Source organism: Ambystoma mexicanum, chromosome 1q, assembly GCF_040938575.1.
Source record: "Ambystoma mexicanum isolate Mex_15411 chromosome 1q, UKY_AmexF1_1, whole genome shotgun sequence".
Taxonomy (NCBI): Eukaryota; Metazoa; Chordata; class Amphibia; order Caudata; family Ambystomatidae; genus Ambystoma; species Ambystoma mexicanum.
Genome location: NC_090922.1, coordinates 163,849,594 through 163,862,715, shown reverse-complemented (window position 1 = coordinate 163,862,715; position 13,122 = coordinate 163,849,594). Strand labels below are relative to the sequence as shown.

Below are 13,122 nucleotides of genomic sequence, written 5' to 3'. Positions count from 1 at the left end.
GATTCACTGGTGAAGCCTGCCTCTGGCTCCAGCGTGTCTGGGAGGGCAGGAAGTGAGGGAGGTGCCAAAAACTCCCTGTGCATAGTCTCCTTGGTTACAGGAATGAACCCAAAGGTGATGGGTTCATGGAGGACAGCCACCCTGCTGTGTGGTTGACAGCTAGGCTACGAATGAATGGGAGAAACCTGCATAAAAGGTGAGGCTTTTTGCTTGGAAGGCAAAGACTACCACTGGATGAAGGAATCCGAAGAACTTGGAAGAGACGCCTGCTGCAACTCCTGGACCGTTGGTTTGCAAGGTGAAGCCCTGCTGCAGTGCTGAAGCTTCGAATTCGCCTCAACTAGAGAAGACCTGCAAAGGACGTCTTTTCCCCTTGGGTCGGTGGGATCAATCAACCCCAAGACGAGGCTCATTGGGAAATCCTCTCAGAGCTGATGTACTTCCACTGCTGCTGCAGGAACCGATCGCCAGGGAGAGGAACACCAGAATCGAGCGAGTGTCTTTAAGTCAGACCAGAGCTCCAGGAAGATCCTCCTGACTCCCATGAAGCAGGACTGACCAAGCCTGAGAGTGCTGGACCCCAGATGCGAACAAAGTCCATAGTGGTATCCGAGAACCGCGGCGGTACCATTTGTGGGAGGTGCCGCCAATCTGAAGTTTGCCCATTGGTGCCGCCGATCTGAAGTTTGCCCATTGCTGCCGCCGACCTTCCATTCGTAGTGCAGAAGTCCCCAGACGTCCTCCCTCTTGTCCCCACGACTGAGGCCCAGGAACAGGATCTGCAGACGTACACAGGAACGAAAGCCAGCTGGAAGCAGTTTCCTTCTAACCAAAGGTACTGTAAAACTAAGGACTTAACTCTTGTCGTGTAGCCGTGCTAGCTCTCAGTGAATACTTGTCTTAGTTGCATTTGCAGTTTCTTGCAGCTTTGCCACTCAAGCCTCCCAGTGTGTGTGGCCCTACATTTTTTCTACAAAAACTTCTAAAACATTGTGCAAGACGTGCCTCAGCGCACCTAGACTTTTGCTCAAATAACATTGGCTGTCTGGCTCCCTGAAAGACTTACCTCCAGGAAAGGGTTAATTTACTTTGCATTGGAGGGTTCAAATAAAATATATATATATTTTCACAGAGCGAGAAGTCGGTCTATCCCCATCTGTGTTTCAGAACCGTTTTTGAGAACAGAGTTGTTAGAGACCAATAGGGTCTTGGTGGCGGACGTGACAAGTAACTATATTTTCCAACCCTCTTATTCTATTTAGTGTACAATTAGGCATACTATCGGAACCCTCGTATGGAATCCGAAAAGTGTCTAGCTCACGATGATTAATAGGTCCGAAAGTTGATAGAATCCTTACCAATAGTGGGCTTGAATAAAGACCTTCAAGCACTTGACAAAGATGACCAATGGGACGAATTAGTACAGATGAAGAAAAGACTCATCTGCACAGAACTACATGCCATCATTATGTTGGAATATGTAAAAAAAAAAAAAAAAAAAAAAAAAAAAAAAAATCAGACTTTACCTCAAGGACTTACTGTGAGAAACGAACCCACACTGTTTTTAGATAATCCCGAATTTAAATTGAAATGGAGTTATATCTCCAACAAATGTGGCCGTGGCTGGTTGATTTTGATCATTGAAACAGCACAAGAAACAGCAAAGAGATCGATCTGAAGAGTTTAGAAGAAAAAAAAAAAAATCAAGAATACATTTGATGTCGAAGCCTTTAAGAAAGGCCTAGACAAACATCTAAAAGAGATGCAACAATTCAAAAATGAAACTGTCTCCGAACGAGTGAAGAGAATGGAAAAAGATACACAATTTCTCACGAGAAGGCGTCCCGTTATACAAACAAGGATTACAAATTAGGAGAGTCTAGACCCAATACTAAACAGAACCAGAGAGTACGCTTCCGGAATACTTCTTACAGCTCGAGGGATGTGGGATCTTCTGAATCCCTAGGCACTGAAATGGCGAGCAATAGAGGAGACACCCGCTCCTTTCGAGGGAGAGGCACAAGAAATAATGGCCAGAGGTAATAATCAAAGAATCTTTTAGGAAGAGGAGAAGACCAGAGACAGTGGGAACCCGAACGGATGCAAACACACAGCTACAGGGGTTCGTAGCGAATCTCTCAAATGTCCAGACCATTGAAAAAGAAGAAGTGCTAAATAAGGGACTGAATTTTGCATTAACAAAATTCCATAACCCATTTGAGTTCGCCCATTCGAGTTCAGGATTGAATTCAATCAGTTCATGCGAAAAAAGTACACCTAAGAGTTTTTCATGGACAATACATTTGACAAGGGGGATAATTGCAGTGGTATGAGAAATCCCTCTGTATTCTGTGCCCCGCCTAATTCACACTCGGCAGAATCAAAGGTTTTTGAAAGGAAAGTTTTGGAGGAGATTACCAAATTAGAAGCTAGAGGTATCCCTCATCACTCCAATTTGAGTATAACGGAACATAATATCTTGAAATATTTGGGGGCGAATGATAAGATCATCATCCGTCAAGCCGACGCCATTATAATATTGAACAGGAGTGATTACATCAAAGAATGTAGTAACCTACTAGCAGATGAGAATCATTATCAAAAGATAGACAGAGACCCCAGCAGTGACCTTTTGAGTGTGATCAGAGATAAGGTTCATAGAGCTGTGGAAGAACATATGATCAGTAAACAAGAGGGTGAATACCTCAGAGAGAATGGTAGAGTTCCTATCTTTTACACTCTCCCTAAAATCCATAAAAGTTTAGAGAATCCCCCAGGAAGACCTATTGTTTCGGGTGTAAATTCATTATTGGAACCCCTATCCAAATTTGTAGACTTTTATTTAAGACCTTTCATTCCAACTATGAAAAGTTATGTAAAGGATACAACTGACGCCATTAATAGGATAGAGGGTAATACATTTGACCCCAATGTTAATTTGCTGTTATGCTTAGACATAAGCACTATATAGTAATACTATATACTAACATACCGCAATTGGCAACATTGAAGGTAGTGGAGGAAACCTTGCTGAAAAGAGATGAAAATCAGTGTCAAATTCATTTATCAAATGGTGCCCTTACAGAAAACTTTTTTCAATTTATGGGGCAGTTCTACAAATAAATTGAGGGTACGGCAATGGGGTCAGCTATGGCTCCAAATGTCGCCAATTTGTATGTTAACATGTTCGAGGAAACTTGTCTAATCGAAATCCATTTCAGAACAACATTCTTTGTTGGCTCCGTTATATAGACGATGCGTTTGTTATTTGGAAAGGGAATGAAGAAGAGTCTTGTCATTTTATATACAGTGGCTGAAACAAAATAGATATCTAAAATTTACTAGCAATAGCAGCAACAAGGAAATTAACCATCTAGATATCTGCATATACCATCAAAATGGTTTACTGCTAGTGCAACCGTACACAAAAGCCACAGACAAGAATGCTCGGTTACATTTTAAGAGCCACCATGCCCAGCATGTGAAGAACAATCTCCCTTTCGGGCAATTTTTACGATAAAAAAAAGAATAGTAGTACAAACGGATCGTATGAAAACGGAGCCACCAATTTGATTACTAAACTGGTGCATCGTGGGTACCCTACCCCAATGGCCAAGAAAGCAGCTAAGAGGGCCTTTAATATCAAATCGGGAATCTCTCCTTGATCAACAAATACAGAGAGAAAAGTACAAAAGAAACACCCTTAGTATTTGTGAATACGTCCAGTAATCTGTCGTACAGGATTAAGGCAATTATTAAAAGAAATTGGAATAAAAAACATGACCAAGGAAGTAGGAAGGCCGATTGTGGCAAATGACCAATGACCAAATGCCCACTGTGCGAAATTTAGTAATGAGAAATGTGAGTGTAAAGAAGAAGCCCTTACATAAAACTAACCTATGGGATTTTCCCCCCAGTGGCAGGTTATTACCCTTGTGGAAATTGTACAATGTGCGCCCAAACAAAAAGAACAATTAATGTAGACTTGGGTCTGGAAAGAATGTGGAACATCAATGAACACACAAATTGTAACACCAACAATGTGAATTATTTGATAAAATGTCCTTGTAAACGCATGTATATTGGTAAAACGAATAGGAATTGCAGAACAAGAATGATTGAACACAGGAGTTGCATTAGAAATGGGGTTGAGCAAGCTCCGAGGGTTAAACATTTTTTGGAAATGAAGCCTACATGTAATGATTTTGAGTGGTGCATTTTGAAACAAATCGCAAACAGAGATCAATAAGAAATTATTGCATTTGGAACAGACATTGATTTTTTTTGTCAAAAAGCCACATAAGTGGTCTGAATGAAGGAGTGGAATGGCATAATGCCCAACTGTGTTATTAGAGTATAAGGTCATTGCACACTACCTCCTAGACATCTGTAATGTGAGTTTATCTGTTGGTCTGGAAAACTAAGAATCAGTATTTTTGATTGGTTGAAGTTAGAACTAGATGCTCTTTTTTGTATATTGGTGTTTGCACACACTAGTACACAGACGACATCGTCCATTGAATACTACAAGCAATATTTCCCCAAATACAAATGTCACCTTTCTAACTTCATTAGTTATATAGGGCATTCTATTATGAAAGATAAAACCAGTTCCAATTTGGTTTTTTGAGCCCCCCACCCACCTCTTTTTATTGCAATATCCCTCATTTGTAGGTTTTGGAAAATCCTACATTTCCAATTCCAACAGGGACTAATCGCGTCTTTTTTGATTTTGCGACACAACGTTATGGCGCAACGTGATACGCCGTTTCACCCGCGAACATAATACAGTTTGTAATTGCCACACTGAGTATCCAGATCCAAACGGGAATACTCGAGCAGATCCAAGCTACATCCCAAGTTAGTGTGGAGGATAGAACATGTGATATGGGATTATATGGGATTACAGACCTTGTTAGTTAGCTAGTGTCTGAATTGCAGTTTTCACGGATTTTTCTTATAGAACCTGACTTTAATAAGGAACTTGAGGCCACTAACATCTACTGATACAAGGGCCCCCAGGTAATGGAATTTAACATCCATAGCCACAAGTAAGTGTCTGTTTATTCATCAAATAGCGCTTAGTTGATTCATCATATAGCGTTTTGAAAGTGAGTTTTTTAAAATTGAGAAATTGAGACAGAATGTATGGGCTCTGTTTTACAGGGTGACAATTGTTTAACAGAAGACAGTTTAACTTAGGAGACAAAATAAGTGGATGGGAGAATCCTATTTTGGTAAGCACTATCTCCTTATGCTTTATATATACTCAGATATATGAAAGAAAAAATATATATTGTATGACATCTGCTATCCTACGGTAATATGCAACCATTGTCCACTAGATTAGAGAAAAGAGGAGGCAGACAAGAATTCCTACAAGAAATTGGGAAAGATTCAGTAAAGGTCCAAGAGTTATGACAAGGCAAGAGAGGTATCTAATGAACATACTGCTATACCCCTTTTAGGGATAAGGGTTTGAATACATTTAAATAGAGATTAATATTGAACATTTAGCACTAATAGGGTGTCCTTTTGATTAACAGGGTACTCTCCCCAACTAAAGAAGATTTTTAAGATCGGCAGAAGACACTACCCCGAAGAATGTCCTACATTGTTGTACAAAAAGGACAGAAACTTGTACAAGTCGGGGTGTTCCAGACACATCAATAGGAAACGAGCTGAAATTAGTGAGGCATTGGAATCAAAGTGTCAGTTGGTTACACATTTTTGATCCTTCAAGAATTACTGTACTACGACTCACTCATGGTGTTTCTACTTGTGTTTTAGTATATTGTATGTGTTTTATGTACTATGATCATTTTTATGATTATTTTATGAAATATGTTGATTGATGACTAAGTTGTGATAATTATTAAGATGTTCCACTTGTGGGAAGAGTGAAGGGTGACACCTCAATAGCAAATAGGACTTTTGTATATTGAAAAAATAAGAATATTTGTTAACCATTGTTTTATTCCTTAACCTCCTCCTTATTTAACACAGCCTCAGTACTGCTCTAAATGTACTAGTGATATATTAATGTCCACAGTGTCTTAGGTATTTAAGTCACCTCAGGGTGTAGGAAGAATCTGTACGCTATCCCAAATGGGTATTTACTGATTTAAAGAAACAGAGCGCAATTTTGAAGTGTAACATATATTGCCCCCTTCTAAAGAAGTTGTATTCAACTGACAAATTAATAATTGTTTAATCAAGAAACTTTGAGTCTAATTGTTTATTTGAATACTTGTCACTGAATCTGTGTAAAAACCCTACTGCTAACATTGACCCTTCTTGAGATAAGCCTGGCTGCTCAGTCACTACCAACTTGTGTAGTACATGCTTATACCAAAGGTTGGGTTAACTTTTGCCAAGAGGTCAAATCTGGTGCAGTCTCCCACAGGTTACTGCATACATCCTTGTATAACAAAGATCAAGTGCAATGGGATCGAAGGGCCAGAGTAGAATGATAGGACGCAAGGCCGGGCCATGGACAATACATTGAATGTGAAACACAGATGAGCTTCAATAGATAACTAGAGAAGAGAGGAAAGCACAGTGAAAAAGGAATTGTGGAGAAAGACATAAGTCAAATTTAAGAATTAGAAGTAGACCGAAGAGGGAAAGCTGATAAGTTAAACCAAGAGTATGAGGTGAACAGTAATCGAGACAGGGAAACAGGAGACAAGAAGATTAGATACACGAGCCTTGCAGAAGTTATGGAGAGAGACAAGAATGAGCAATGAAGGTGATCTGGGATAAAGAAAAAGAAGAGCAGAATATATCACACCTAAGTTCGAAGCAGAATTCAAGCAAGGAGGTGGAGGAAGAATGGAAACAAATGGAGGTGCAATAAAAAGGAGAATTCTGAAGATGGGAAGGTTTAAAGGGGAGGAAAATAGTTGAACAAGCTGAGGGGAGCACAAAACGAATAAAAAGGAAGAAAGAAAAATATTGGCTAGTCATCAAGATAGAAATCATAGGAAAGATCATGCCAGAGATGGGAATTTAGAGCGAGGAAAGCAGGACATGCACTTGCACTTTCTCAATGTCACTGGGCCTAGTAAGATCGTTGTTTTGTTTCTCCCCTGTTTCCCCTCCCTTGCCTTGTCGCGTTCTGAAACACTTGTGTACGAGCGCGATACAAATAAAATATATATCATACCGCAAAGCGATCCTTGTGGGGCACCATATTGCAAAGGCAGTACAGATCAAGAGAGACCTACCCACGAAACAGAGATAGAATAAAGTAATCCAAAGAATTGGAAGTCAGATCCATCAAGACAAGAAAAGAGGAATGTTTAGCATAATGGGCCGAAAGAAGAAATTGAGGCGGTGTAAAGCAGTCTCAAAAGGTGTAAAAAAGGACAATCTAGATTGGGAGTGTGGGGGTGGATTGGAGGATAAATGAGGGGTGAATGCAATTAGAAGAGACTTGCATATATACTGCTCCTTCGAAAATCCTTAACATACAAAGGAACACGAGAAGCAGGACCATCAATGGCGAAGAATTTAGTTTTTAATAGAAATGGCAGTCTCGTGCTTAAACTAAAAGGAAACAGATGTTGTTAGATGGCATAGATGGAATTATTAGAAGAAAACCTGTGAATAAATGGCATAAGGCAGTGAAATCAGAACAGGAAGTATAAGCCCCCAGCTAGATGGCCAAAGTAGCTGCTGAGTCAAATAGTAAGGAGAAAAAGACATGGAAGCAGGGATAGGGATATGGACAGTCAATGTTTTCCTAAATTCAATTTGGAGGTAAAACTCTACAACTATCCATTGGCATACAGGTCCCTAAATCTTAATACAAGTCTGCACTATCCAAAGGATTGGTAGAATGGCAGAGAAGCCAGGCTTACCTTATGGGGAGACTGAGCAGTAGGCAAGTACACTGAAACCAGTCAATCCAGTAGTCCAAAGAAACTTACACAGTAAATCTATTCTTATATACACAAAGCAGGTAGGTAAATACTTATTTCAACTAACCAACACATCGGAATTAATGGACTGCTTCAATGCCACCAATGACAGTTCTACTGTATTATCAGTACTACCGCCCACTCGTATTGATTTAAAGATAAAGGGTAATTTCATTGATTCCGTATGAAGTCACAGCAGACAGTCTGTAGGAAGGAAAAGGGTTATTCGTACTTTAGCATAACACTTTTCAAGGCTTCTAATGCTTTGCAAGTCCAATCCCCAACTATTCAAGACAGTAAAGGAGTGGAACAAAAGTCTTATGTAGAAGTATAAAAGACAAAGTTCTTCAGATACTTTAGTCACCTACATAGAAATGCTTAGCAAGGTAACTCAAGTTATAGGAACCCTGTGAAGGACTCCGCACAGGGCATAAGCTTTTAAGACTGGGCCAGAGGTATGGGTGTCCACCCATACACCTCACACACTGGAGCGAGTATTCCGCTTAAGGAAAGTTCTACATTTAGCCACACAGTACCCTAGGGTGGAAGATGAAAATGTAGCAGAATTCCATCCCGTGTAGCAGCGACAGACCTGGTCCCCGAATTCCTTGGTCTGGTGATGAAAGGAAGGACTCCAAAATGGATGTCACAACAGCGGTCTCCAGAGAGGACCCACAGCAAGGATTTTTAAGGTTTCCCACATCGGTATGCGCTTGTGGCGCCTTTTTATTAGCTCCCACAAAGGACGGTAACATCCCAGTTGATCTTACTCGATTCTGCAGTCCTGCAGTTTGCTGAGGGGACTTAGGTGCGTGGGATTGTGCCTCTGCAGGTTCAACTGAAGCTCAATGTTCTGGGCGGATTCGTCCACAACAAGATGTTGCACTGCAAATGGGTCGGAGGTCTCCTGGTATTTGCTGTCTGCAGCTCTGGAAGGTCACAGCACCTGTGAGATGGATCGATTTGTAGTTCTTGGGGATGGTTGGTCCCACCAGCAAAAAGCAAGGAGGAGTCCTACTCGGAGCTCCTCCGTTGATAAGAAAAGTGGTTCAGGACAGCAGTGGTGGTTTTCAGCTTCGGATCTTCTATTCCAGCGGCCTACTTGCCTTCTGCCTCAGGAACTTCACCTTTTATTCAGTTTTCCCCACTCACTCTTCTGCAAACTCAGCATTTTACAGAAGGGGCAGGTGGCTGTCCAATCAGGACAGCCAGCCCCCAAGGAGGAACTGGCTCCATTCAGGCACTCTAGCAGACAAAGGGCAGGGGAGAGTTAAACTCACCCCCAGCCCCGGCTTCCTGTCCTCACAGACACACTGGGGCCTAGGCGGGGACACCGAAGGGATCCAGGCAAAAAACAGATTTCCACCTCCCATAATGGTAGAAGGGCTAACAAAGTACAATCATACGAGAAATGGTGGGGAAAAAATGAAAGGAGCCACCATGTTAGAACATAGGTGACCCTATAGTGCATAGCCGAGGCTGGGAATTAAATCTGTATTAAAAAAAAAAATGAATTGTCCAATAGTTGGTAAAACACGTCCACTGCCACCAGTAATAGCTTTAGGGTTGTCGCTGTTGACTAGAACAAAGGGTGGTGTGTGCTAATTTCGCATTGGATAAGGTTTTAGGAAGGATACAAAGTATGCCTCTATCCTCAAAAACAGTCTTTAAGGATAGTCAAAGAATCTCAAAGAAGAACCAAAGGTCCCCAAACAACACTGCACATAGGGTGCTGTGTGCTGCAAAAGTGAAGCACAGATGCCTTAAAGAGATAGGGAGGAAAAGACTCCATAGGGAATAGGTACAAGACTGTAGAGTTCCAAAAGCCATAGCAACTAAGAATGGATTGGGGAGGGAGGGGGGGCATAAGGTTCCCCTCATGCAGGATAGAATGAAAAAGTTCCAGAAGTCCAGCAAAACGTGCTGGGGGCCTCACTAGGAGAGAGGATTACGCATAAAACTGACAAATCTCCCCAACTGTCACTAGTTGGATATGGAACAGAGGGATCAACTGAAAGAGAAAAAAAGACAGTTAAGAAGTGGGAGCAATTGGCCGGTGGGTGGGGTGCAAGTGAAGAGAGCATAGTATTGCTTTTAAGTCCCAGAAAGAAGAATCACATGGAGACCAGTGAGATATGCAAGGTTGGTGGAAGAGCTGGTTTTCTTCCACTGCATTCTGCTTGAAGCGCACAGTGAAGAGCAGCGGTTAGCCAGGCTTCAGGTGGGCCATTCAGTATATGGTGGTTAAGCAGGAAAGTCAACAGAAGTCAAGAGAAGAACAGACAGTGCACAGTTTCAGCAGAAAGATGAACTGAGTGAGGGGAGAGTCAAGGAAAAAAGTAAGTGATCAAGAGTAGTAAGATGTTGCAGAAACAGATTCAAATTAGATGGCAGAGGATATATTAAGTATAAAGAGGAGTCTGAGAAATGAAATGGTGGGACCAATATTTGATGGAAGCGAGGAGAGAAAAATAGGGTGAAATGGTGAAAAACTAAACTGATAAGAGCAACATTGAAGCCACAGAAGAATTATAGGAGCACTAACAGGAGGACAGCATGATGGTCACAATACAGCAATGGTCCAGGACGACGATAAATTAAGTAAAAGGGAACAGGGCAACTAAATGAGGCATAGCGATAATCAAGTGATGAGAAAGTTGGCAAATTAGGAGGAGACAGGCAAAGTCTACAATGAATAAAATAGAATACCGGTGCCACAACTGGTCTATGAAGCAAGGGGAATAGGAAAGGATAACTAGAAGATGAGTGCGTAAAACAAATGCAGTCTGAGGGAGACAGGCGGGTTGAAGTCAAACATAAGAACTGCAAATTCACCTGAAAGAAAATAATTGTGCGTTTAGTTACAAATAGAGAGTGTATTCCATAACACTATGGGGAGGAGATTTGGTAAAGGCTGAAATCAGAGGGTAAAGTATACTGGTAATAAATTTAGGGGGACCCGGTAACAGTGCAGGAACAGCAATGGACCAATCGCTCCAGTCCAATCATATTGAGGACAGGGGGAAACAAAGTATGTAGAGAAAACTGTACAGCAGTGCAAAATTGGATGTTGACGTTACAATGATGGCATGCTGGGTATCTCTATGAAAAAGGGTCAAAAAGTCATAGAAGTCAAAAGAGTGTACCCGGTCTGAAAGCTTTCGATGCCCATGGGAGCAAGGGCCTCGAGTCTTTGCAACACCAGCTGCAGACCTGGCCAAGAAACAGAGCATGGGCAGGTTAGAATGGTTATCGAGATGAGCCATCTGCAGACAGCTGGGACTTTCCAGGGCTTTGACCCAGAGGTGCGTGGCAGTCACCTCCCCCCACAACCCACCCAATCGTCCCATCAAGCAAAATCCCGCACTAGCATTTCAACAGGTTTTAAGTACTAGATAATGCATAGTTTAAATCTGGGAATCTGAAACAGGAAATGGGAATGTGGGAGTTGGCACCAAACCAACAGTAAAAAATATAGTATGCCAAAAAGAATGCAGCAATAATACCACAATAATTCTGTGCATCAACTGGCAGATAAATTAAGTTGAGGCTGTCAACAGTTCTCAATCCGGGAATTGATCTATGAAAATAAATCAGATTGGGCTCTTCCTCAAGATTAACAGGCTCAACGTGACACCATGTGAGCATCGGACCACATTTGGACCATTCATTGACCAGCTATTTAACATTTATAGGCATGCCCAAAACCAGAAGTGCCTTCCCAAATGTGCAGTATACCTACATTCAAGTTTCTCGCTATTGTCCAGCGAGGTCCATGATCCCTTCTCCTTTTCTTTCAGCGCATTTTGCTCTGCATTCAAATGGCCTATAAAAGCAACCTCTGGTAATGGAGTAGCCCGGCTGTCCTCGTACATAGGAAGGCTGAACGCATCACTCTTCACAACACCGGCTGCAAGAGAAGGAAAAAAAAAAAAATTACACACACATTAAACTGCTGCAGTCAAACATCTCCATCAGCTCTATAATAAGCCTTATAAAAATGGATGTGGAAAATGAACATCAATATCCAATGATTTCAGAGTGAAGATTAAGGAAGTATTTGAACAGCTTTTGCACTCCAGTTACACCACTCCCCCCCCCCACCCACTGTTTCCCCCTCATAAGACCCATGAGCAATATTAAGTAATTACCCTGCAATGCATATTACTTAACTTCTCATGCACATGGTGTTTAATGCAAATCTCACATGGCTATTAAAGCTAGTGTGAGATTTCTGTATCCACCATGTTGATATTTGTTAAGCATGGCACTACAGCTGTCCCTGGTGACAACATGAGGCTCTTATGCATGTGCGTAGAACAGTTGAGGTTTACTTCATTGCCACATTACGTCAACATACCAGTATGGCCATTGCCAGCGTTTTCTAAGTGGAAAACATTAACCCAATTATTATTAGTAACATTTTCCTGTTAGCAAATGCTTAAAAACATTGGTTAAAAAAAATGGTCACTAAGCATAAATTAAAATTAATGAAATATGTATAATGTGTATCCTGGAGAGCAAGAAAAACAAAAAAAAGAAAAAAATCGTTCAACTATCTGTAATGGCAGATCACTGGAAAAGAATTTTTAAACCTTTCAGAAATACTTTTTGGGTTTGGAAAGAGATTACAAAGAAAACCTGCATCATAGGTTTTCTTTGACTGTAATGTGCAGGGCATTTATTTTATTTCATTTAAGCTCTTTGAGAGACCCACATCGGGAAGTTGAATTTCAAAGAGCCTTTCTTACTAGGAGTAGGCGGTGAATTCTCTGAACTCCCTTTTTAACTAAAAAAGGAGACAGCTAGGTTGGTTCGACCGCTACCTGATCTGCACTGAGGCCAGGTTTCCTTAGGCCGGCTGCCATCCATGAGAGGGTCGTGGTGAAGAGTCAATGATATAGAGTAGAGGTTCAGAAGCTCTTTATTGCATTAAGTTGTTAGGGTTAGGTAAATACCCAACAGGTCCTAGGGGGAAACTCTACACCTAAAGTGACTTCTGAATAAGAATGTGCCAGGAAAGGTTCAAAAATTAGTTTGTGTGCATACAGTTGAAAATAAACACATTACACTTTTCATAGACAAACATTTTGATTAACAATACATTTAAATCCGATTTCAGAAAGTTTAACAGCAGTACACAGTGAGATCTCATGTCCATTTATAATTGGAGTCCCAGGGTAGTCAGCCGCAAGAG

The 13,122-nt window shown here is 41.2% G+C and overlaps 1 protein-coding gene across 4 annotated transcripts in view; it reads right to left on the bottom strand.

Moving 5' to 3' along the window:
• The window catches only part of COX4I1 (cytochrome c oxidase subunit 4I1), a 184,484-nt gene that overhangs the window by 38,918 nt on the left and 132,444 nt on the right, over window positions 1–13,122 (bottom strand). For all 4 annotated transcript variants that reach the window (XM_069636456.1, XM_069636449.1, XM_069636465.1 and 1 more), the window contains one exon: window positions 11,668–11,835. In XM_069636456.1, coding sequence (XP_069492557.1) covers window positions 11,668–11,835 — 168 coding nt within the window. The remainder of the gene's footprint in view (window positions 1–11,667; window positions 11,836–13,122) is intronic.